Source organism: Beta vulgaris, chromosome 8, assembly GCF_026745355.1.
Source record: "Beta vulgaris subsp. vulgaris cultivar EL10 chromosome 8, EL10.2, whole genome shotgun sequence".
In the NCBI taxonomy this organism is placed as follows: Eukaryota; Viridiplantae; Streptophyta; class Magnoliopsida; order Caryophyllales; family Amaranthaceae; genus Beta; species Beta vulgaris.
Genome location: NC_079209.1, coordinates 43,593,644 through 43,620,712, shown reverse-complemented (window position 1 = coordinate 43,620,712; position 27,069 = coordinate 43,593,644). Strand labels below are relative to the sequence as shown.

General features: G+C 36.8%; 1 protein-coding gene across 1 annotated transcript; it reads left to right on the top strand.

Moving 5' to 3' along the window:
- The first annotated feature begins 904 nt into the window (after positions 1-904).
- On the top strand, positions 905-26,987 carry LOC104901549 (hypothetical protein). Its single transcript, XM_010689138.4, has 12 exons — positions 905-1,020; positions 2,971-3,352; positions 11,658-11,826; positions 11,916-13,090; positions 17,729-17,755; positions 22,681-22,773; positions 24,157-24,235; positions 24,352-24,442; positions 25,784-25,889; positions 26,021-26,137; positions 26,217-26,363; positions 26,612-26,987. Exons 2-11 carry the CDS (start codon positions 2,999-3,001, stop codon positions 26,265-26,267), a joined length of 2,262 nt encoding a protein of 753 aa, XP_010687440.2. The 5' UTR covers positions 905-1,020; positions 2,971-2,998; the 3' UTR covers positions 26,268-26,363; positions 26,612-26,987.
- The last annotated feature ends 82 nt before the right edge of the window (positions 26,988-27,069 follow it).

Sequence of the window (27,069 nt, the reverse complement as noted above, 5' to 3'; positions counted from 1 at the left end):
AAGATTAAAAATTCAGTTTTAATAATAAATCTGTTTTTATGTTTAACTGATTTTCGGATAAAACTCAAGAAACTCCTAATCTTTAGGAGTTGTGGCTAAAATATATCCACGTTCAAAATGAGATCATGGGATCATGGGACATGATGAGAAACGTGTTCCTTAGGGGAAGGAACATTATAGGTTAATGGACTTAACATGAACTCGATTTTAACTCCCACGTTCTTTGTGATTATCACTATAAATATTGAAGTCTAAATAAGTTCCAAAGTGTGTCTGACTAAGTAATTAAGTGAGTTTAACTAATTTAGTGTCAGTGCCTTCATTCTTTCATAATAGCCATTTGTTCTTTGCTTTCTTACTCTAATTCGACTAAGCTTATTTCGATCAATTGTATTTTGGTTTTGGGGTAAGGGAACTTTGAGTGAAGTTCTGTAAGAGAGAAGCTTTGAGTAAAGCTTGTAAGAGTGAGAAAACTTCGAGTGAAGTTGAGAGGAACTACTGTAAAGGGAACAGTGGCTCAGGAACTTGAGTTTAGGAACTCAAGGTGTGGCTCGAGATTAGAAATATGTTGTAACAAAATTGTTTGGCCTAATTAGTGAAAGAGTTGAGTTTAAAATCCCTAGTGGTCGAGGTTGTTTCTTCTTGTTGAGCCCAAGAAGTTTTTCCTCGTAAAAATCCCTTGTGTTCCTCTAGCTTGTTTATTCGTTTAAGTTTAAATTTCTGCAAAAAATTACGTTTATTTCTACAACTACAATTCACCCCCTCTTGTAGTGTTCCTAGGGAAATAACAGTATTTTGTGTAATGTTTAGAGAGTTTAAAGGTACAATATATGGAGTTTAAAAAAATCGGATACAACATAGAATTCCGAAAAACATGGGACACCATGTAGAAAAATCCAAAAAAAATAATAATATATATATATACATATAACACCCTACCCAACCCCTAATCTTTAGAAACCTCTCGACTTCCTCACTCGTATGGAATTTTGGGACTCGAATTGCTGATACTCGTTCCAGGTTTTTTCCCCTTAGATGAATCTACTTGTTTAGACGATCTTTTCTTGCGATTTTACATGTTTCTTGCGAATTTTCAAATCTACTTCATGTGATTATGCATGCGGTTGATTTTATGCGGTTATTATTATTTGTTTCATGAATTCAACTTATTTATTCTGTATCTCATGTCATTTCATGTTTTCAGGGATAATTTACATGTTATAAACTTATGATTCCAATTTAACTTCTTAATCCGTGTTTGTTTCATGGAACTTAAATATTTATGTTACAATTTGTAGATGCGTATGCGACTGTTCATTGTTCTAGTTTGTTTTATCAAATCAATTTTTGAAGTTGTGGCTTGAAATTTGGAATGAATGACCTGTTATGACGGCCCCCCTCATACCCTGGCTTAGGGACGAGTCTGTATGTCTAGGTGGGTTTTTTTTTGAAGGCGTCTAGGTGGGTTTTTAGTTTTCTTTGTTTGTGCGAAATCAGGACGAGTCCGTCTCTAAATAGAGTTCCTGTTTCTTTTCGGCATAAGTATTAAGGAGAAATCATAAGCGAGACCTTAGTGGTATTTAATAAGAATTAAAAATTAAGGTTGGTATACTATTCATGAATTGTTTATTGTGGGTCACTTTACAAAGTCATCTTATTTATGATGAAGTGGATAATATAATAAAACATGAAATCTAAATAATGTTTTATGGACCTATACCAAATAAGGAAATGGGAAATCTATTTGGGACAAGCATAAATAGAAAAATGGGAACTCTATTTAAGGGATAGAGGGAGTATTATGATAATTTGGTGGGTATTAGGTTTATAAAGTAAAGTTGAGCATGTTCAAGTAGTTCATGACTTCATGTTTCATGAAATTAGTAACATGATTAGGTCTGTTGAAATAAAAGAAAACATGATTATGGTGTTGGAGTGTTTGATTTATCACCCATATGAAAGTAATAAGGCAGAAACCTTGATGCTTCTGGGGTATAATAGGTGAGTGGCTGACCTTGGAACTCAATTGAGAATAGTAATATGTGGAATTAAGAAGAGGGGTATGATTGTATGAAGCCTAGACTGTATGCTATGTCCGTGGCGGAGACAATTCAACATATGAGGAATGCTTTGATTCCTTAGCACAAGTTTAAACCTAGAGGATGTTTCGTAGGATTATTGTGTTTGAGGTATCTTTGAGATGTTGATCAAATGAGAAGAGATCTAATTTGCAAACTATATCAACAAGTGGTCAAGAGGTTAGGAAGTTATGCGACGTAATTGAGAAAAGTAATACATGCTTTCGGTAAATAAAAGTTATCATTAAATGGTAAGGTAAACTATATCAATGTAATAACCAGATTAATTCTTTTAGAGTATAAAAGATTCTTTTAGATAACATTGTGGTAATACTTCTATAAGAATTTGGAACAAAATTACTCATTAGTATATCTGACATCTTTGGAGCTTAAAAAGCTTCCTCTTTGTACAAACGAATAAATAGGTGAACTATAACCATTGTTAATAATTGCACATATGTATGTATATACTAATATTATTTTTCGCATATCATATACTACCATCATTTTGTTTTTGCTACAACTTTTTCACTTTTACATTATTAATATACATACATCTACCAGATGTTTTTCTGGCTAATATACAAAAACAAATATTAGTAGTAAGATGTTTGATTCCTCTCAATGTATATTTTCATTAGATCATATTTTATAATTTACTGATTAGTAATTAGAGATCTTAATGATCAAAGTTGTAAGCATACATCTATTAAAATCGGAGGCAAGTATTTGAAAATGATGAGGCTCTAATTTTTCTTCAGTTGTATTTAATTGCATAGATCGAATGTACATGCTAATAATTGGGTATATGGGTTTACTATTTGTGTAGCCACGTACACCAAGTGTTTGTGATTACTTTGTGTTCAAACATTGTGCTTCTTTTTTGATGCAGACTACGAATCTTCACTCTACAAATACAAATGTCTAATGCAATAGATAATGATAAAAGTGATGAAATTGATTTCTCTTGGGGTATAAAGAGAGGTCGAGGTGGCCAAAAAAAGGAGGTTCAGTTCTATGAATCTTTTACTTATGATGGTGTAGAGTATTTTCTCTATGATTCTGTATATCTTTTCAAGGAAGGTGAAACCAAACCTTATATTGGTAAGCTAATCAAAATTTGGGAACATTCAAATAGTGCTAGAAAGGTGAAAGTACTCTGGTTCTTCTATCCTTCGGAAATATCAAATTATATAAAAGGTGAGAATGTGCTAGAGAATGAGCTCTTTCTGGCAAGTGGTGTTGGCAAAGGCTTGGCGAACATTAATCCCTTGGTAATGTTATTGATTCTTCATCATATGACTTTTATGATATTCAATATTGTTTATGCTCCTTGCCCTCAGACCAATTTTGTGATATTGTCATTTTAGCATATTTCTAGATATTTTCTTCTTCTCCCTAGTACGATCATCATGAATGGTGTTTTTAGTAGTATTATGAGTCATTCTTGTTGTAATTACGGCTTGTTTGAATAGTTTCCCGTTTCCACATATAGTAGCCTGTTTCACTAAGTACTAACTCCTCTTTGTAGCGGTTTTCTTTTCCCTTTTCTATTTTTGGGTTTATTAGATATTTTCTTCTTCTCCCTAGTCTTTTTGCCACTTTGTCTATTGGCTGGATCAGTATTGTCTTATTGTTTCAGTACATAGTTTCTCATTTGGGGTATTTCTTGGAAGTGCTATTGCTCCACACGAAAAGGATGCTAAATAAGTTCCTTTTTTTTTCCAAAACAAAGTCTCATGATAGAGAAGATAGTTGAATTTTTAATAAACCAAATGCATCAGGAAAATGCTGTGAAGCTGCTTGCCATTACTACTTCTCGTTGGTTACTGTAGTTTCACGACAACACATAAAGCGGCAGATCATTACATCTCATCTACATCCTAGGAAGTGAACAGAGAGACGCAAGCAAGATTCACTGTTGGCATTCTTCATGAAGTGAACAAATATCTGCCACTCTGCCAGATAGCGAACTCTTGTCTTCATTTTTGGCACTGTTGATGTGAAAGCTTACAAAGCTATGACCTATAAAGGAACCCTTGCTTTTGAAATGAAATTGGTTGTTGGATTAGGGAAGTTCTCTTGCTAGCATCCTTAAGAAACTAAGATCATCTTGCATGAAAAAGTTTTCAAAAGATTCTCCATCCTCATTATGGATTCATTAGCCTTGTGTTATATGACCTTTTCGTTTTACTTCAGTACCCGTGTCGGATCTTCGACACTCGGACATGGGTGCCACACTTAGACACTTCATTTTTGGCCAAAATTCATTGAAATTTTTACAAAATAGCCGAGTCAGATACTTGGGCACGTACCCATGTTAGACATGGGTACCCGAGTCCGGGTAACATAGCATAAGCCTGATATAGATGTAATATTACGTCCATTGGCTGTAAAAAAAATAAATTAACCTCCATCAACATTATGGGTCTTGAGCTTGAGAGTTTTCTTGGTAGAGAATTTTTTTTTGTTTTATTGGTTAATCTAAGTAGGGATAACTCTTTCTCCTTCTTTTCCTCTTCTCCACATATCTCTTGATGGTGCCTCTATTCTCTCTTCTTTGATGGGCATTTAGGAACTTGCCCACATGCATACCAAATTTATTCACAAAACTCAATAATATTGGACATTTTGGGTGAACCAGTTGCGTGGTAGTTTCAACAACATAAGTGTGTTAGATGTGTGAGATTCTTGATATCCTCTCTAATCTCTATTGAGAGTTAGAGTTATGGTGTTCAGCAAGGTGGTGCATGAGTTGGTACTTGTAGCAGAATATAGGTAGCTTGTGATGAATTTGTTTTTTTTTTTGTAGGGGACGCTTGAGTTAGAGGTGCATTTTAAAGCGTCCTCTATATGTTATGGTTGTTAGTAAGATTCTAAGATATTACGAGTTTCTTTTTAGCTAGATTATGTTGGGTAAGTTGCTGGAGTCTAGTAAATGAAATGTCCTCTTGAAGTCAAGTAAGGGTGCTAAAAACGTTGATGTTATCGGTGACAATTTTGAAGTTGATGTGGCCCTTGGTGCTGGTCATGGTGATGCAAATGGTGAGAATGGTGGAATGTGGGCAAGAAGCAAGTGGATGGTATTATATTTTTTCTTTTAATTCTTTAAAGTAAGTGGATGGTGTGATTCGTTTTCTTCTTATTCTGGTCTTGCGTTAAGTAAGAATTTAATTGGTTTTTTTCTTTCTTCCTTAATCGAATAAGGCTAAGTTTAAGCTAATATTCTTTGGAAGTGTTTGTGGGAGGTTGATGGATGAAACTCTAGATGATGACTTTTAGAGCCATTATAGATTCTTTATGTTTGCTGTGGATTAGAGAATGTGATTTGAATTAAAGTTAATTAGATTGACACTATTCAGTATGCATGCAGAGTGCTAGTTCCTATGTGGTTTCAATTAAAGTTGGATTTGCATGTTTTATGCCGTTGTGTGAAACATATTGGTTGTGATTTTTATATTATGTTTGTATGAAAGATTGATCAAGCATATGGGATTTGAGAATAGTGATGTGGGATTTTGCTAGATTCGTCTCAATATGTATTTTCATCGAACTTTTTACAATTTTAATTATGCATAATTGAAGATAATGATGCTTAAAGTTGTGTTTTGACAAACTTGCCAAGTCCCTTGGGCAAACTATTTAAAATCAGAAGAAGTATTTATGAGTATTATATTTTATTTATTAGTATTATATTTTATTTACTAGTATTATATTTTATTTACTAGTATGACATTTTGATAGAATAACATTGCTTAAAGTCTCAAGAGTCTAGCATAGTCGTGTTTCCCTCCATCACTACGGAAATTTTCGCAAACATTATACACCACTGTATCTCTTAGATTGGCCATGTTAGTTCGCCTAATACTTTTGCGAAGTGGAAAAGGCATAATGTGGTTATTAGCGCTGTGCAAAAATACCCGATCATTCCGATTTGTTTATGTGTTGAATGTTTATCCTATTCGAAAATTCAAATGCTAGGATTTTCATATAATTTGGATTGGGTATCCGGAAAAGATTGGATCTTCGGACCGGATAAGGATCACTTTTTTTTCGATTCCGGATTTTCAGGAAGGTGATAATTTTTGTGTGCCTTCCCCTTGTCGGATTGACCTTGCTCACATGTGTCATGGCCCAAAACTTTAATTTTGTTCTTTTGTTGTCTGCGTCTTTTTATTCTTACCAAATTATTCTGAGATTGCAGAATGCCTTCTTGTAGTCTCCCTCCTCTAACCTCTCCAGCAAGTTAAGTCTATAGGAAGATCCTGTGATAAAATATATGCCATATGGTAACAAAAGCACGCAAAATGTTGACAACTTTCTGGAATCAGTTTGGGAGAATTTAGCTCCCTCTTTCAATTTTTGTTGGTAATTTTAAGATATCACTACTTCCATTCCGTAATACATGCAACATATTCTCTTTTTGGAAAGTTTCATAATACTTGCCAACATTTCTTTGTATGATAAACTTTTCTATGCAAAAAGATCCATGTGTCCTTGGCTCCTTGCTTATGCCACCCATGTTCCACCATGTGCACTACTTTATTCTTTATCACTTGGACAACAAAGAAAACTTGCACACTCTCTCTTTGCTCTTCCTTGGTCAATGTGCCACTTTTTGATGTTGTGATGTATTGCATAGGTAGTATTGTTTGCTCCCTTCATTTTTTATTTTTAATGAAAAAAATTGGATGACTAATATGAAATGGATGGCTTTTATTTTGTTGCTTTTTGCTAATATGAGTTCTTTTCTTTAAATCCCGTGTCTTTTGCTAACCTATCCCTTTAGTCTTTAATTTTTTGATATGGATGGTTCGTATGAAACGGACGGGTTTACTTCCTAATTCCTTTTTATTGTCTTTTAGGATTACTCTTTAAACTAGAAATTGAATAATAGTAATAGTAATGGAGTAGTGTTACCTGAATCACTAGAATCACTGCTAATTACGAATTGAGATTTCAGACAAGCAAACTATGGTCAGTTTTGGTTTATTTTAGGCCCATTTTGGGCGAATTGCGAACTCAAAAGGTGAATTAGATAGCGAATTAGGTAACAATGGGAATTAAATCTCTCCTTGAAAATGGTGCCGTTGGTTGGTCTATTTTGTTCATACATCCATTCTCCCCTCAATTTCATTCAGGAAGTATGAGCAGTTTCGGATTTGGGTGAGGCACTAAGAGGTGTGTTAACGCTGCCTAGATGTTGTAAGGTGCACAAAGGTGATGTCTGAAATACAAAGATGATTTGGAGTGAAGGATGTGATGGGAGAATGATAAGATTTAAGAGACTAACAGAGAAAGAAATGTTAGAAGAAGTTAGAGAGGGAAGCTATTACTTCATCACTATCCCTCAGATTTCATCAACTCTCCTTACTCTATATATTCTTATTCATTTTTATGGTTTGATGTGTTTGTTCCCCATAATGTGCTTTAACTAAATAGTAAGTAAGTTAGCATGTCTTAGATCAATAGATGGTCTTCTTTTTTTCCTTTTTCAGCTCTTTGTTGGTGCTCTCATATAATGCTGGTAAGTGGGAAGTCATTCTTTCCTTGATTAATCTATTCATTGTGTGGGAAACATGATTTCCACTTCACTATTTAAATATTCTTGAATGTCCTAGACATTTAGCCTTACATTTTAATCTCTTGTCTTTGTTTGGCAGCTTAACAACTCTTTAACCACTTTGAATGCAGCTTTCGTTAGATAAATCATGAAGAACCTATAGTTGAAAATACAAGTGTCTATTACGATGGAGCAGAACTCATTATTATTAACAATAGTTAAGCTTTGGGCTATAAGTTTACGAAATCTATAATTTTTCATGCTTGCGTAATTATTCAGAAGATGAAGGGAGTTAATGCATTTCAGATTAAGGTTCCAACGAAAGCAAGCATTCTATATCTACGGTTGGGGTTAAGGCTTCATATATATAGCACCCTATCGACAGAGGCTGGACTTTGGGGTCTTAATTTGGGCACTTAGGCAACAATAATGATGAGAATTTAGAATACAAGGATGCTTATTTGCTTGCCATAGAGCTAAACTTATGTAATATCTAATTTACGTGGGAACAATCTATTTGGAAGTGAGTAAGTGCATCCACTTTCAAGGCATTGATGTAAGTGACATGTTTGGCTTACAACTCCCTTTCAAAACATTTTTGTTTGTCATGAAAGACCTTTAACCCTTTTGTTATAAAAGAATTTTAATCTTTACTATTTATTATTCCTTTAGTGACATAGAATAAAGGGAGAAGGATGAAACACAACAAAATTTAATTTAAATCCCTCTTTTCTTACCTTTTGGTGATACTGCTCTTTTACTCTTTTTTAGAAAAGAATTTCATTGCTTTAGTGAGTTAGAATAAAAGGTAAAGGGATAAAGGCAATGTTCTAAAATGAGTACTAGCTTTTGTCATGGTGGCTACAAGATAGAGGGGTTGCTTCTTGTTTTTGTGCCTTTAGGTCACTTCTTAGCCGTGGAACATACTCTTAAGAGTGTGTCTCCAACTATATTGGACCATGAAGCGGCGACGATTTTTTTCTATCACGTGGGTTGGTGTAAAAGCATTATGAAATTTCTTACATTAAACATGCATTACAAATTCGGTTACATTATGGATAATAATTTTTCATTACATAAAGTAGACTATATTTATATAATTTTACATTTTGTAAATCGGATCCATGGGTCGAATCTTTATAACAAAGATTCAAATCTTGATTCAACCCGTTATACACTTGCTCCAAACTTGATCCCACTCTATTGGATCCAAATCTTTTGAATTATCATGAGATGGATCATGGTCCATTAAGATCCATTGCCATCCTTGAATATAACTCATAGTGTTCCTTTTTGGATATCTTAAATCATGTAAAACATTTCTTACTTGGCTCATGAGCTTCTTATTTATTTCATCTCATCCAAAAACCAAGGTTCTTGTCTTTGTCATCACTCTTTTGCCGCATAGTTTTTTTTCCCTATTTTTAACGATGATGAGATTTAGGGTGTAGTTACAAATAACACCAAGAAAACAAGTACATGAGGGTAATCATGCTTTATGAGTTTGGTTTATGCCTATGATTTTTAGTGATCCCGAATTTTGAGCTAGGTCTAGTAGAAATTATTTTAGTCGAGTCGATGACTTATGCTCAACTTGCTCTATTAATTCGTACTCATGCAACTTTTTTAGAAATTTTATCTGTGATTTATAAAGTCTTTGTAGTGCTATATAGATGCTTCTCTTGTTTCAAAGTATTTGCATCAAAGATCTTTGGTACGCAATTTTAGGAGGATGATAGACAAGGTAAACAGGCAAGCTATTTGGTTGGGATTGTTTTGAAACAGAGTATATATTATTGTAGAGGATATCATCTTGTATCATGAAGAGGAGGTCGCACAAGCTGACGACTTTTGACAATTTGCAAGCTTGGTGGCTTGACGAGCATTTGTTTTTGGATGTTTTTATATTGTGTTTCTGTTGCCAATGAAATAATATATGGAACCTCTTTTTTGTTTGTTTTATGCAGGCTTATCTCCGTCAAAGACTTCTAATTTTTGTTGGGATTTTGTGCTGCCTCGCTTTCTATTTAACCTTTTGGGTCATATGTAGGTCTATTGTATATGATGTGGGATTCCCATAGGGTATACAATTTTATTAGTAGCACATTTGTGAATTTGTGTCTTGATTCGGTTGGAGATCAAGAATAAGGTATTTTGGATCAAATTTCCCCTTACAATAGTTATATCAACGGATTAGGTGGCGTATTTAGCTTCGCTTATGAAGCCTTTTTGGGCATTTCCTTAGTAGCACGTGAAAGAAATTACTTTCGATTTCCTCTACATTAAAGATGTTCTCTTAGCTTCGAAACAAAGAATGAAGGAAGGTCGGCTTGTTGAAGTGTAGAAGGTGGTTCCATGGGAAGTCTAGTGGGAAGGAAGAGAATCACATATGAGGTCGTGTTTGCGGCTATGATTTAGTTCGCGATAACGGTCGCAATTATAACTAAATATGACCACGTTTGTCTTTTGCAGGTTTAAGAAGTATTAACATAATATGACGAATCCTTTCACGTGCTTAGGTTAGGCAATTGGTGTACGACTAATAATTTACGAGATGGATGTCTCATCATATTATTAATTTAAATAAGCACTAGGGGGTTGTTTTGAGAAAGGGACTAAATATCCTTGTTTGCCTTTCATGATGTTTTGTTAATGGATTTTGGGGTCTACTTTCGACTTTTCATAGTTTCCAACTCCCCCCAAAACCCTTACTTTTACTTCCACATCCCTAATGATTTCACTAAATCACAAACTTCTTTACATCATAGACACCCTTAACAACTTTGACAACCAACATTAACAAGATGTGGAACCCATCTACACCGTCGGGTGTTGTTAACCTCCCACCATCCTCACCACCTCCCGCTAAGTATGGTTGATGGTTGTTAGCGCCTCTTAACAACCGTCAACCACCTAAATTCACCACCAACAGACTCCAACAACCCACCACCACCTTAAACTCAAAATCCCCCCAACAACCACCAACAACCACCAACAACCCATCACAAACTGCCCTTCACCAGCCTATATTTGACCCAAACACAACCAATACCCAACCATCAACAACCCATCACAAACTGCCCTCACCACCCTATATTTGACCCAAACACAACCAATACACCATCAGTTGTCCCTTTCATCACTTAGTGCTCTTAAACTAAGATTCAAGAGAGAAAGGGCACTAAGACTAAAATATGTTTAGAAATCGGTTTTGATGTTTTAATTGACCGCCAAACGCCTATTCGTGGTGGTGGTATCACGTGGTAGCTTTGGAGAAAGCAATTGAAAGAGAAAGAAGATGGTAGAGGTGAGAAGGTTAGGACTTAGGAGGAGAGAGAGATTACATTGGAGGGGACAATGGAGGAGATGCAATTATTTGATTCAATGGAGAAAGAATACGATAGAGGGTGGTTTGAAATTGCTTAAAGATGGGTGTGCTTTCGCATAGAATTAGAGGAGAATTTCTTTGCCAAACCAAACATATGCTGGTTTGACTTCCTTTCATTTGTGATTCTATCTTTGTATTGAATGATCAATTTTTTCAAAGTTCAAGCTAAAATTAAATGCTTCTCTCTTCCTGCATTTGGTTCTATATTGGCCTTAGGGGCTTTCGGTAAAGCATGAGTGTTTGACGCTTGTGCGGCATTTGAGGTCGATTTGAGTGACGTCACTTGCGCACATGATGTTTATTAGGCATGGATTTTATGCTCATTCCCCCCTCTATTTCCTTGGTTATCCATTGTTACCTACTTCGCGCTACGAGAATTCGTTTTGGAATCAAAGTAAAGCACTTTCTATCCTTCATGTACGAATTCAGGATTCTAGATCTCAGTTTCTGTGTGTGTGTTTGGGGGGGGGGGGTTGTTAGCAAGTCGGGTGATACGAAGTCATTCTCTTGTCTGTACGTTATGAAGGCATAAAATTAAGGATCCTTTTGGTTGATAAAGATCACTTGTGAAATTTGGTTCGCCACTTACACTTGGACGTAGATGTTAATTCTGCTCATGTCAATTCAGGAAGCAATTGCTGGCAAGTGCAATGCTGTTTGCATCTCAAAGGATGAGAGAAATCAGCAGCCCTCTGTTGAAGAACTTAAGATGGCGCACTATGTGTTTTATCGCACATTTGATGTCCAGAATTACACCATTTCGGATGAGCTGGGTGAAAAAATTGCTATGATTGAGGGTGTGTTCCTGTGCTTAGAAGTCTTTTTTTCAAGTCTTGTGAGAAAATGCATGTGTCTTGACAATTTTTTTGTTGCTCATCTGTCACAGTTAATTTACTATTGAACAAAAAAAATATTCAATTACTGGATCGCCCTAAGGTAGATAGCGGGAACGTCTCCGTGGGTGTAGAGAAACCGTTGATTGCTGTCAAAGGTACCCTTGCAGTCGATGGTGCCGCGGAGCATGATGCCACTACAGGTTCTCTATTGGTGAAAAATGACAGGGGGTCAAAACGTCTATTAGACAATTCAAATTACCAGCCTGTGGGAAGTAGTGATGCTACTGAACCTGATAATACTGGTTTAGTCACGGGGAGGGAGACAAATTTGGTCAACAAGGATCCTGGTGGAGCTAACGAGATTGTCGAGTGTGATGCCAAAGTTGGCTCTTTAGTGGTCAAAGATGATAAATGGTTAAAAGGAAAAGGTAATGCTGCTGGAGCTCATAATCTTGGTCCAGTATCTTTACCTGCTACTGAAGTATCTTTGGCTTCTAGTGAGAAACTCAGAATTAGATCACCAGATTCCAAGCAAAGTCTTGTGAACAAAAATGCAGCAAATCATGATTTGAACTCTGTTCATTCTAGAAAAAGTATTGAAGGTTTGGTACCACCTGTTACTGCTGCTGACAGCAGAAAATCAAAACAATTGAAGGACAATAACAAGGCTATTGCTGCTGTTGCAAAAGACAAGTCTGATGACAAGCGATTGAAGAAACTCAAGATTGATGGGGTTGCTCCACGATCAAGTGACGATTGTGGGACTAGCACTGCAGAACCTGCCACTGTTGCGACCAATAAGGCTTCTCAATCTGCTGGTGCAGCTACTGATAATGATAGAGGCTGGCGGACCAAAGAATTAGATGGTCTAAACAATGGTGTTCCTGGAAAGCTAAAGTCTGATGGCTCGACGGAGGACAAATCTGATGGAAAGCCGCATGAAGTGTTTGTTAAACAATCCAAAGATAAGCAGGGGTCTGCTGTCAATAACGTTGCAGCTAATAAGACACTAAAACCTGCTAATGGTGATGCTGAAACTGAGAGCAAAGCCAATTTGAGTAAGAAAATGGGTGGTACAAGCAATGGTTTTTCAAAAAAGCGTAAATCCAATAGCATGGTAGAGGAAGAATCCAACAATAAGTTGTGTAAAGTGCTTACTAAGAAGCCCAAAGATGAGGAGATTGAAGCAAATGGTTGTGTTAAGGAAGTCACTCAACGACCACCTGTAAGTTTTGTTGGTTCACTTGTATTAGAAGCTTTTTCTTCTTCCCCTATTATATCACCAATTTTTTATAAGTGTTTCAGTTTCACTGAATCCATCTCAAATCCACAAAAAAAATATGGCCCTTGTTTCATTCTAAGTTTCCTTTTTCTTGTGTGCTTTTGTAAAATCTAATATTGATATGAAGAAGCTTTGTGCTTTTGGGCATGAGTTTGAATATATGGATTATTATTAATTAATGATCGTGGCTTAGTGTTGTCTCACTTGGCTTAGTTTTATCTCACAAGCTACATAATACTTTTAAGGATTTCATTGTAGCGTCTTTCAACCATGGGTAAACTAGATTAGGAATCTTTTGGAGATGGATGAAAAATGTATTTGTATTAGATTGTTAAAAGGCAAACTATGGACTATGGAGATTATATGCATGTTTCACATCTTTGTTTCAAAAGGCAAAAGGTGTAAAGGCTCCTATGAGCCTCTGCATGAGGCGCATGATAAAGTGGTGAGCATCTTGGTAGACTAGGTGCACCTTTACACTTTTCTTTCACCCTTTGTGATATAGATTTTAGTAAAAAGGACGTGAATATAAGTAATATTGAAGCAAATAAGAAAAGTAAAGAAAAAGCCTTTTTAAAATCAAGGTGCACTTCCTTCAAAACAAACGAAGGCTCAAATACTTTGAAGCAAACAAGGTACACTTTTCTTTCACCCTTTGTGATATAGGCTTATTGGCGCTTTTATTCCTAAAACTTGGGATAGTAAAAAGCACATAAACGGAATGTGTTGTCTAGTTGTGCTTCAATTTTGAGGAGAATTATAATAAAAGAGTAAAGGGTGAGCAATTATGGAAAAGGCGTCATAGAAAGAAAGAAAAAGAGTTCTAGTAATCCTTGTTTGTAGAAAAGAAGATTGCAAAAGCATCATAGTGTTGTTTGGTTCACACACGATAAAGGGAAAATATTCAAAGAAGGGGATTTGAGGGAAAATGAATCAAGAGAGGGGATGTAATAATTTTGTTAGTGTTTGAATGAGGAATTCCCTTTCGTATTGTTTAGTACATTCAATGAAAAGAAAAAGAGAAACAATATTGGGGTTTAATTACTCCATTCATCCTCACCCTCATCATTCTCCACTGCATTCTATATTCAACGGATTTGATTCTCTTTCATCATTCTCAAACAACAACTTCACAAAGTTTGACTCCTTGCTAAGTTTATCTGCATTATGGTGGGTCCCTTGGTTCGTTGGGGGTGATTTCCCAAGAGATGGAGGTCGCTCATGAGATATGTGCTCTCATGCTTTAATAGCTTGGAAATTCCATATAGTCCAAAACACTAGTCTCTCGTTGCTTGGCGCTAGAAGGATGGGTCGGGTCGGGTCGTGCGGTTTATTCATGAAGGTGAAAGTCTCAGGGACCAGGTATTTGGTGGAGGGTTGAGTTATGAGTGGGCTCTAAAGGTAATTATTGGTGGTTAGAGGATGATATGCTTGTGGCTGTGGTGACGGAGTGTTTTGGGAGTTTGACAAAATTTTGTGTGTGTGGTAGGTTCGCTGGTGGACTGAGGCTGGAGTTGGGAGTTCAAATTCCCTAAGGGGTTCATGAAGTAAATAATAAGAAAACTAAAAATAAACAAATTTAAAAGCTAAAATTAAAGGACAGTGATAAGTGCAACTTAATGTGGAAAAACCCCTCACTAACTAGTTTGGGAAAATATCACCTACTTATCAATAATTATTTATTGAATATAAGTGACCTCACACTCTCATGAACTCCATAAATTGCAATCTATCTTAAGTACTCTAGTATAGAAACATAAGAGTTTTGAACTATCTGTGTGTCTTTGAATGTCGAAGTGTGTTTAGTGAATGAGTCAAGACCCAAGACTCTTTCATAGTATAAGAGTCTTACCACTTTTGCAAGACTTAAATATTCTAAACTCTTAACAATATCTGGAATATTTGATAAGGTAAAAGGGTTTTGAACACTTCGATATGGGTGCTTGGACACTTCATTTAGGCTAAATCATCATAATACCCTTAATGACTAGCGGTTGTCAACTCCGTTAGTCACTAAGGCTAATTCAAACGAATAAACCCCTAACTAACCTAATTAAACCTAATCAACTCTAATTAAACCTAATTAACTCTAATTGAACCTAATTAACTCTAAGTGAACCTAATTAACCTTAGTTAATTAAATCCCCACCCCTCATCACTTATCAGCCACCCCCAACCACCCCCATGCCACCACCACCCCGAAAACCTCCCCCTCCCCTTCCCCAAAATCGAAACCTCCCCCTCCCCTTCCCAAACCTCCCCCTCCCCTTCTTCCCCAGCGTCGAAACCCCCTAACCCTTCCCTAGCCTCGAACCTCTCCCCTTCCCTAGCCCCGAGAACCCCCCCTTCCCTTCCCCTATTAGGAAATGAAGAAAGAAATGATAACCAATCCACCCTTCTCCTCCAAAAGGTCTTTTTTGGAAGTTGGTATAGTCATATGTTTTTCTTGATTCATTCTCTACACGAATTCATGTTTCCATGAATTGCTGAAAAAAAAAAGTTCAGCCTCAAAAACCTCCCCCCTCTCCTTCCCCACCGCTGAAAATCGGGAAAGGGGGGGGGGGAGGGGGGAGGTTTTCAATCGTGGGGAATGGGAGGGGGAAGGTTTTTGCGGCTGGAGGAATGGGAGGAGGAAGGTTTCGAGGGTGGGGAATGGGAGGGTGAGGTTTTTGGGAAGGGCAAGTTTTTGGCCGTGGAGAAGGCGATGGGGGAGGTTTTCGGGGTTCGAGAAGGGGAGGGGGAAGTTTTCAGCGGCGGAGAAGGGGAGTGGGGAGGTTTTCGGCAGTAGGGAAGGGGAAGGTTTTCGGTAGTGGGCGGACATTAGGGGCGGTTTTTGGGTGTTGGTGGCTTGATTGGTGGATGAGTATGTGCTTTTAGGCCGTCGATTAAGAATTTTGCCTTTACGACCGACAGAGTTGATGAAAACTTAACGGCAGGTGAAGTCATGTATTTTGTAATACCTTATGGGGCTCCTTACTGCGAGGGTACCCGTTGAATATTCGTAAAACTCAAAAATTCGTAAGGTTTTTTTCTCATTGGATTGTCTATTCATCGTTCTTTGGACATTTGTTGTGGGTATCAACATTTTTTATTTCTAAGGCATTGGTGTTATACTAAGGCTCTTAAGTTGAATACTTATATTGCACATTCATTTTTATGATTTCATATGAAATAAGAGGTATTGGATTGTATTGTTATGAGGATTTTTTTGGTTTTTGCAACCTTTTTCTATATCCGCATTACGTTTTTAATTTTTCACTAATGTTACTTTTTAAGTTCCCCAATTTTTGCTTTTGCGGTCTTTGATCGTGCCTATAAATTCGTTATGTGCGGCCCACTTATGCCCTTTTTCCATTTCCTTAGATTTCTTGTCGTCATTTCTACTTATAACCTTCTTCTCCTTCTTGTAACACCATTTTGCTCAAATGTTCTTCAAATAATTTTGAAAAGCCTAAATTCAGAGTTTGTTGTGCATTCTTGTTTTACTATGAGGGTAGCTAACCATCCAACTTTAACGAAGGTAAGATTGTCGTTTTAATTTTCTTGATTAGGGTTCATACAAAATCAGGGATTATGTTAAGTGAGATCTTTTTTAAAATAGAGCTTCTAATTGATAATTAAATGAGCCTAATTGAATGATTGTTCAGCAATATTGAAGCTTTTATTTTAACTAATCTTCAATGTAGTACATATTTCAATTCATATTGGAAGCTTATTGAAAAACTTCCAATTCTAAAAAAGAATTAGTTAAGAACCCTAGTTTTTAAAATTGGAACTTATATTTACTTTGAGTTGTTGAAATTGGCAAACTTTCTTAAAGTTGCAATGCACAATAACCCTAAACCCCTAATGCAGAAGATTTATTTGAAGAAAGATTGACATATTGTGTTTGAAGCTGGATGATATGCAAAAATTAAGGGAGAAATCTATGGAATTAGGGGAAGAATGAAAGTGGGCCCCACTTGACAAAAAAATGGACGGATGGCGTTTAGAGTTAGTAAATCCAATAATTTGGAAAAAGAAAGGTAGTTAAATTAGAAAAAGTAGTTATTTCAAAATTAGGTAGTTAAAACTAAATTTTTCATTTTATAACCCGTGTATGAGATTAATCGAGTCAGAAAGGACTAAATGTAGTTATTCCAAAATGTGATATAACAAAGGTACAGTCATCCCTTTTTTTCTTCTGCTTGAGCTTTTATGGGGTTGTGTTGAGGACATGTTCTTTTATGGGGGAATTTGTGAATGCCCAACTACTCCGGTATTGAACGGAAGAAATTTATGGGCAACTAGAACTCTAGAACTGTATTTGAGTTTTCTACTAAAGCTACAAGGCTTTCACCTTTGAGCTTAACTGGTTTTATGCAGGTCCATTGAGGGACTTCCGGCCATTTTGGTTCATGAGGTATTCTCATGGATCATTACAGCTACAATATTTTGAAATTTAAATCAAGTGATTGTGTTTTGATTGCAAATATGTGAGGATGAGAACAAATTATTATGCTTAAAATCTTCTTGCTGATGCTTCTTGTGTGTTAATGAAGTGTGCTGATGTTTTCTCGTTCACCTTTCTTATGCATACAGGACAGGAGCAAATGGTTCACAGCAAGTGTGAGTTTTCTTCTTCTGCATTCTTTGTTTTGACATTTCTTAGGCATGTTGTTTTTATTAGGGTAATAAGCTGGTATTTCACCAAGTATCACTTTGTGAAAGTACTTTGGCTACTTAGCATGACTTTTTTTTTTTACGTTTCTAGGATAAAATATTCTCAGGTTGTTAGGAAGTGTTAATAACTTGTTGGGTTGTAAGTTGTTGAGGACTCTCTCTCCTTGATAACTTGCTTTTGTGAAGCAGATAATTAGATAAAACGGATGTGGAGAATTTTTTTTGGTCCTATTAGGGTGTGGAGAGAGGGGTCAAAGGAAGATGGCTTTTGTTATCCATTTCAGTGAAGCAATTTTGCTCATAACATCTAATCCCTAGCCTTAAAGTGAATTATTTCGTCTTTTTTTAAAGTTGTGTTTCTTCCTGGATCTTTGCGTGCGTCTTAATTGCTATTAGAGTTTCTTAAAGTTCCCCGCAAAATTTAAGATATTTGGATTAGATTACTCCATCTTTGTAGGCTGTAGCAATGGTTTGCATATGTAAAGTATTTTTATAAAGTTGTTCCTTATTGCGTGAATTTTCTATCCTAAATTTGCGAAAAACAGCCTAGTATAACACACATTTGCCAACAAATTCCTCGTAAAATAAGTTGTGGCAATGTACCTTCATGGCTTTTCTGTGGTGAAAAGGTACCCATCGATGGGTTTGAACACTATGGTAAAAAATTTGAGGGAGTAACTTTCTTTTTTCCTTTTTTCTCTAAGCACACTTTGTTTTTTTAACTCTATTCATTTTCCTTCCTCCTTTGCTTCATATACTTTCTCCCTTCCCCTCTTCTTTTTCACATTCATATGCTAAACCCCTAAAAATTTATTGACAAAACTATCATCATCACATTGAAACTCAACAAATCTTCGAGACAATCTCTATTACTCAGACTCGACAAAATTTGCCATATACCGGTGTCGGTACAACATGAGAGCGGCACTGGTACGAATTTGGTTTCACATCTGATAGCTTCCACTCGGACACGACAATGCTAAACCCTAGATGCTCAAACCCTAGAATTCGAATGCGAAGTGGAGAAGAAGAGGGAAAGGAAGTCCTTCGAACTTGTCGGTAAGTTTCTTCACTTCTCTTCCTTCGCTTCTCTCTCTTCGAATCGGTCTCTTCACCTTCTAATCATTTCTTTTCTTTTTTTGTCCTTTATGGCTTCATGAGTCACGTACTCATTTCCTTTTTTCTTCTTTTTACTTGTTCTTTTTTATTCTTTCCTTTAGTGCTTTCCTTCTTTTGTTCTACACTTCTTTCTTTTTTCGTTAATCATTTTTTCTCTTCTTAGTTGTTGGTTCTTTTTAAGCAAATACCTTAATTTTATTAGTATATTACAAATAGACAATTATAAAATTTAAATTAGCGGATTAATTATAAAATATTAATTTCGCCATACCCGTACCCATGTCCAAATTTCGAACATAGTCCCCGTGGCCTGATTTTTTTGAAGTGTCGTACAGACACTCGGATCCGTATCCATACTCGACACTCCTAACCGTCCAGGTAACATAGAATACAATGGATTATGCAAGCATAACAACTCAACGATGAATTGGAGCTAGAAGAGAATAACCAACTAACTTCAGATCTCAGAATGACGATTCTTTGAGAAAGAAGCATGTTGGTAATCCCAAAAACATCCCTAAGATTTCTCTTTGTGCCGCTCATTGGTGATTAATGCACTTTTAGGGGTCCAGCATAAGATTTCAATCTTGAAGAAAATGAGGTAAAGGATAAGGGTATACGAAGCAGGAAAATGAATAAAGAGTAAAAGACAGAAAGAAAACAAGAGGGAAACAAAAGAAGAAAAGGGACAAAAGAAAGCCAATTTCGAAGACAATAGTCAAGGTTTTGAATCAATGAAGTGGTAGTTTGCTGCCACGAAAATGTCATAATTTCCCTTTAAAAAAAATTTGTAACACTTGGTTTCACCACGAAATTTAACAAAGGAGGGAGAAGATAATTTGACTACATAACCAATGTATTTACGTCCCCTCCCGCCCTTAGTTTCCCATAATTACGATTATCCATCAAGCACCTTTCTTCACTTAACCCAACTCTTTTTGCTACTAGTCCACCATACATCGTTTGAAATTCTTGGAGCTCTAGTCACCATTATCCTTACCACAGTTTTAATAAGCGCGCCTAGGTGCTAGGCCAATGAAGGGGCTAATTCAAAACACATCCAACTTAGGCGCATCGATGCACAAAAGGGGACGCGGGTGCGAGCTTTTGCTCCCTTTTTTGGACTCACAAGGCAACTACTTAAGCGCCTTTTGGGATGAGGAATAAGAGAGTGGATTTGAATTGAACTTCAAAAAAAAGTATCTTCAAATTAAAGCATACATGAAGAACCTAATTCGAGCAAAATCTCTAAATTAATTGCACTCAAATGCTTCATTATGAAACTTAATTTGAAATGCTTAATCTCGCAGAAACCTGATTTGTGAGTGGAAAGCAATTGGTGGCCGTTGCTTCGTCGGCCATGACAAAGAATGCCGGTGAGGCGTCTCCGTCGTTTTTGCTGATCAAATTTTCGATAACTCTTTTTTCTCTTCAATCTTCATTTAGAGGCTTCTTTGTCTTGGATGTGCGAAGTATAAAGGAAGCCTCTAGAGTCAAAATGTCAATTTTTTTTTTTAATCTTCCACTCTTTTTCTTTTTGTCGTTACTTGAGGACACTACAAAATATTAATAATTTTTTTTATAAAAGTGCACCTTGCCTACGAGATGCGCACTCTTTGGTCTTGTGCCTTCTAAAACTAAGATCCTTGCAAAACAGCTTCTCTTACCTCTCCACTTCCTTCGATGATGTCCATGATCCTAATGGCCTTAGCTTTTCCTTTCGCTTATTTCTTTCCCTTTTCCATCACAAGTAGATCTAGGTTTAGTGACATGAAATGGAGCGTGAGATTAACAAAAGGATGGTATACGAAGATTTATCGATTGAAGAACATAGAATTATTGAATTATAACTGCAAAAAGTAGCTTGAACTTGTCAATGGTTGGTGGTAGAGGAAGAGGCATAGTGTAGGTTGGGGGACAATGCTCTAGGCTGCAATGGGGGCAGTGGGCCATAGAAGGTTGGTGGTCGTGGCTATGTGGTGTTGTCATGATGGTGGTGGTGCAGTAGGTATGGAGAAGGAAAGGAGGTTGGGTGGTGGAGATTCGGTAGAGGGAGGGAGTAAGGAGTGAGGGCAATAGGAGAGAGTGTGTGTGTGTGTGCGCGCGCGCGCGCACATGCATAATTTTCCAAATATGGAAGTCTGATCATTTATTTGGAACCATTCCTAATAAGGTAGTTTGCCACAAGGCCCACAAGGCCACAAACTTTCTTTTTTCACAAGGTAGGTTCTGGCAGAGTGTGGTTTCTTTTAATAGCAAATAAGTCTTTTTTGACAATTTTCCTTTATATATCCCTTAGATGTGCGAATAATTAGATTATAATTGAAGATAATTTTATTGGCCTATGTGAAACAAATGGAATATATTTTTTTATGCTTGTGTGTCCAAGTAATTGTATCTGACGAGTTTTACGTTACCGTATTTAATTATTTAATGGATTGAGATAAGTTGAATAACCCAGTTGATGCTAGAGTCCAACCTTATCGTGCTAGTCCCCTCGGAGTGAGGGCAATAGGAGTGAGGGTGTGTGTGTGTGTGCGCGCGCGCGCGCACATGCATAATTTTCCAAATATGGAAGTCTGATCATTTATTTGGAACCATTCCTAATAAGGTAGTTTGCCACAAGGCCCACAAGGCCACAAACTTTCTTTTTTCACAAGGTAGGTTATGGCAGAGTGTGGTTTCTTTTAATAGCAAATAAGTCTTTTTTGACAATTTTCCTTTATATATCCCTTAGATGTGCGAATAATTAGATTATAATTGAAGATAATTTTATTGGCCTATGTGAAACAAATGGAATATATTTTTTTTATGCTTGTGTGTCCAAGTAATTGTATCTGACGAGTTTTACGTTACCGTATTTAATTATTTAATGGATTGAGATAAGTTGAATAACCCAGTTGATGCTAGAGTCCAACCTTATCGTGCTAGTCCCCTCGGGAGTGGGGGGTCGGGGGCTGGTGAAAATCTGATGCCATGACTTCATAGTCATAAGATACGAATCCTTACCATTCGAACGAACCAAGGTTGGTGAAAGATGGTTGAATTTACCCCGAAGATTCATTGCATGTTTCCACTTTCTAAGTCGTTCTTCATTATTTGCTTTTTTTCATGGATAGTCTAGAGATGTCAAAAACTAACCTGGACTAAAATGGACCCAGGAAATTGGTATATCAAATAGACAAATACTACGAGTCATTTTGAGTATAATATAATGCACAAAGTGCTAGCAACCAAAAATATACAAGCTTGGAAGTATTGTGTATGATGAAACACTTGTCACATCGTTAAAAATATTCTAAATTCACAACTATTTTTATGGTTTGGATTCTGCTTTAGTTATATGATGCAAATTCTTTTTTGTATACACAATTTTCACTTTTCTCTATTCTGACATCACTTTGTAATTATTTAATCCTATATTAACCTAGGATGAAAAATCTTTATATTATAACCATTTATAGTTAAAGACATTGGCATTGTGTAACCTGGTCAATTAACCTGTAACCCCAAAATCTGGGCGACAAACATTTATTTTCAAACCCCAAACTAAAATGAGACGATGTGTAATAACTTAAATCTAAAGTAATCCGACCCTAGCATGACTTGAGCGACCTGTTTGACATGTCTAGTAGAATCTTTTGTTGTTATCTAGAATTTTGAAAATTTAACTGATGTGTCATGATGTTATTTGTCCTTGTTTCGTCATTCAAACTTCAATGATGATTTTACATCTTATATATGTTTTTCAGCCTTGGGAAGATAGGATGAAAGATGCCCATGAGCAGGGTAGACTTGTTCTACTCAAGAACTTGGATCCAACATACACTTCCACTGACGTTGAGGTGAGAGAGTTTTGATGTGGTTATCAAAGTATTTGTATGTTCTTTAATTGAGTTGGATAACTAGTGTGTCTGTTCGATGATACCTTGTCATGTACTTCCTCCGTTTCAAATTACTCGTTACACTTCTTTTTTTACGGTTCCCTAGGCAATTTTTGTTTGTGTAATATTAGTTATATGAGGGTATGTGATTTAAGTATGATTATAACCTAAAGTAACCACCACAATAACCGTGTAAACCACCAACCAACACTTCTACCACCACCCCCACCGTACAACCTGCCAACATGACCACAAACCTAACCACCATAGAAACCGTCGAGACCACCTTAATCTAACAAAACAAACCACCACAACCACCACCAAAACCCAATTCGAACCACCAAAGCCCTAATTTGAAGAGAGAAAAAAGTTTTGGCCTTAATACTTTGAAGAAAAATATGATGAAGATAATGAAAGGAGAGTGAAAGATGGTGGTTCTAACCCACTAATTTGAACCCAGTTTTGGAATTTTAGGCGTGGTTAATTAAGGTGGTGTGGTGGTTTACTAAGGTGGTGTCGTGGTCGAATTTTGGTGTGTTGGTTGTCAAAGTGGGTGATGGTGGAGAATGGAGAGAAAGAGGTGGGTGGTGGTGGAGAGAGGAGAGAGAAACGGGTGGTGGTGGTAAAGATCACGAGGAAAGAGGAGGAGGTGAAGTGGATGAGCGTTGAGGTGCACAACGTGATGGCGAGCCGAGCGGCGCAAAGATGGTGGTGGTCGGAGAGGAGAGAGTGAGGTGAAGAGGTTAAGAAAGAGGTGGGTGGTGGTGGAGAGAGGACTAGAGGAGAGAAAAACTGGTGGTGGGTGGGGGTGAGAAGAGAGAAATAGAAATAGAGGTTGATGCCTTGATGGTGGTGGTAGTGAGAGGAGAGAAAGGAATTTGAGATAATGGAGGAGAGAGAAGGGGTGAAGTTGTTGATGATGGTGGTGGGTTTTTGTTTTTAAATTAATGTTTGGTTAGGTATAAGTAATTAAGTGTTGTTTAATATCTTTAGTAAGGGTATTTTGGTAAATTTACAGTTTAAAACTTTCTCATAAAAGGAAAAAAAAGTGTAGCAAGTAATATGAAACTTCTCTATATAGAAAGTGTAGCGAGTAATTTGAAACGGAGGAAGTATAATTGTTTTGTCATGTAGATTTAAAGATAGAGAAAGAAAGAAATTGCAGAAATATACACTTGCAAATTGCAAGTTTGCTACTGTCTTTTTCTTTTGGCAATCGCTTTCACATTTGTACATAAAATCGAAAGAGAAAGGAGAGTTCTCTGCAGGATGTAGCTGGTATATTATATTTTTATTTGTGCAGCATACTCTTTTAATCGTTGTGTATCCTTGTGCTATATGCAGAATATAGTTTGGCATGCTTTTGACGAAAGTTGCACTGCAAAAATGGTTCAGCATACTGCAATATCTAGTCGGCGTTCTGGTATGTGCCCACTAGTACTATTGTTAAAGTTCATTATGCTGAAGAACAATGCCACCTTGCAATTAAGGTCTTTGCCAATCTACTAAGAGTTATTCTTTCAATCTGCTACAATGTAGGGCAAGCATTTGTTATCTTCAAAACGCAAGTAGTAGCAGATAAGATCCTGAAGAGGCTGGAGAAAGAATGCTTAATGCTCCCAAATGGAAGGTTTGTCTATTGTTGATGAAAAACCTTGTAAGCTCATAGTCAACACAGTTGAAGTTCTTTAAACATTGTGGATAGGAGGCTTACACGTGTACTCTTTCTCTTATCAAATATAATGAGCCTAGCTTTATTCTAGCCTCATAGCCTTGAAGAGAAAAAGCAGGAGAAAGTAGCATAGGAGACCATTGGATGTTCTAAATTTCCATATAAGAGTATACTCACACACAGACACACAAATGTGTTTGTGTTAGTCATAGTATCACTCAACCATAATAACCTACAGCCAAGGCCAAATAAAATAGTTAGCTTCTGCATAGCCGACTTAAAGCCCAATATGTGGATTTTACTCTCAAACCCCCATTGCTATACAGAAGAAAGGGGATTTATAGGATTCGGGAAGAAAAGGAATTCAGCTGCTAAGCTTAGAGGAGAGAGGAGAAAAGCATGGGCAGAGCGAAAAAGATAGCCATTCTTCTGTGATGACAACTGAAGCATCAATCACCGTGTATGTGCCTTAATGCCCATAGTTCGAAAATGTGGTTTCGGTCACGATCGCGGTAATCGTCACGGTGATGCGGGAACAGAAATGATGTTATTGTCGTACCGCCAAATATCGGCTTAGACCATGAGATATCTCTAGATATTGCCTAAAATGTGGTTTTTTTACACCTTACGATGCGGGTAATATCGGTTCGGTAGATTTCAAAACCTTTACAACACGGGTGAAACGATACAATGCGACCTTGTTTTGTCACCATGTTAGTGCCTTAGACAGCATGAGAGAGAGCTCCAATGCCTTGCTCTTGAATATGATAGATTTGACCTTCAATTGAATTTTTCCGGTCATATAACCCCAACTATCTTTTACTTTCCCACCTTTGACGGAGAAGGTTGCATTTGAGCACGGCTTAGCGACAATGTAAAATGGGGGAAAGCTGTTTGAGCATATGAAGATGTTCTTGCATCTTCATACATAAGTCGCAGACTTATATGCTTTACTTGGGTTGGTTTACTCTGTTGGCAGTCCCCATTTGGTTGGTGAAATGCCTATATTGGAGCATACAAGTAGAAAACCTTGAGTGAGGAGGAAAAGTTTTATTAAGGAGACAATAGGTTGAATTGCTTTTTGTATATTTGGTTGTAAACAGAATCACATCTAGCAGCACTTTCGGAAACTGTGAATAGTAGAAGAGAAAAACGTATTGGCTTTTGTAATGTTTCTATTTTTCTGTCTTGCAGTGATGATTCCCTTTTCCGTTGTGGTACTTAGTTTTTGCAACTCCGGGTTTGAAACATTATATGGGAAGATCCCCAGATCATAACTTGTTGCTTGTTTGTTTGCAGGCCTATTGTAGGCAGCAGACAGGCTGTATGCTTTCATGGAAAGCATTCCCCATTCCCTGGTCATCTGGTCATCGATAAACTTAGACATCAACTGCAGCGGGAAACGGTATTCATAACTTGCTTATGCACCATTTTCACATCACCTTTCCTTCCACGTTTTTCACCTTAGTATTAGAACTTTTAGTTGGCTGAGGTCCGTCAATATTTTGAACACTTTATTTTGGTTTCTTCTGTCAGAGAGAAGCAGTGTCTACATCACATTCTTCTCAGCCAAACACCCTTGAATATGAGATGGCAATCGAGTGGCGCTTACTACAAGATAGATCGGAATTGTGGTGGAAGATGTTGTATAAGGTTACAGATTTTCGACTAAGCCTTGTTTTCTTTCTTCAGGTGACCATGTTATTGATTTATTTCCTCTACTTTGCTGTAGAGACAAGAAGAACAGATTAGAAAAATGAAGGAGAGCCTGAAGTCAAAATGAGCGAGTTAGTTTATAGCAGTTGTGGCTTGTGATGACTCATGTAAAGTTCAAATATCTTCAGACTAATAGTGAAGTCTACTAACAAGTTACTTTCTTGTAAGTGCTAGTTTCCTCCTGCACATCTCCCTTTGTTCAATTGGTATTGCCCCCTTTGTTTCTCATTTTTTAAAAGTTGTGAAGAAGAATTGGAAAGGGGGAGGGAGGTAGGGAAGGGTTATTAGTTGTAATGTTGGGCTTAGCGTAATATTCCGTTATTATTACTTTTACATGAATTTCTTCATATATTTCCTTCAATTGAATCTGAAACTGACCTTTTCTTTCATGATACCTCAAATTTTATGCAGCTATTGACTGGTCTACAAACTAGAGCTTTGATTTTGAACAAGGGTTTCGACTTTCGAGTATTAATTATGTTTTCTTGGAGCAAAATTTTGGTCGTATGGTGGGGATGTTGAAAATTTTGGGTGTTTTCAGCTTAGCAGCGTCCCAGCAGCTAGAGATTTCGGCATTGATTGTGAGTGGTTGTGTCTCATGTGTACATTTTGGTTACCACTAGTCCACTACGTTTGCCCTTCCATGTCTCAATTTAATGTGTAAATACATGTAAATGAACTGCATACTCCTTTCCCTTTGGTGCTGACGATGATCCTATCTTATTGGAACATTGCATCAAACAGAAGCAGTGGCAGTATTCTCCCTTAAGGGTACTTTGTTTTCTTCCTTGGCCCATCTTCTTGGCTGTTTTGTTTCTGAGCTGACAAATTTGCTTTTGGGAGGAAAATATGTTTCTGAAGCAAATATA

Coding starts and splice junctions, on each gene's coding strand:
- LOC104901549 (XM_010689138.4), top strand. CDS start 2,999: ATGTCTAATGCAATAGATAATGATAAAAGTGATGAAATTGATTTCTCT. Junction 13,091..17,728: donor AAGTCACTCAACGACCACCT/GTAAGTTTTGTT, acceptor TTATGCATACAG/GACAGGAGCAAATGGTTCAC. Junction 22,774..24,156: donor ACACTTCCACTGACGTTGAG/GTGAGAGAGTTT, acceptor TGCTATATGCAG/AATATAGTTTGGCATGCTTT.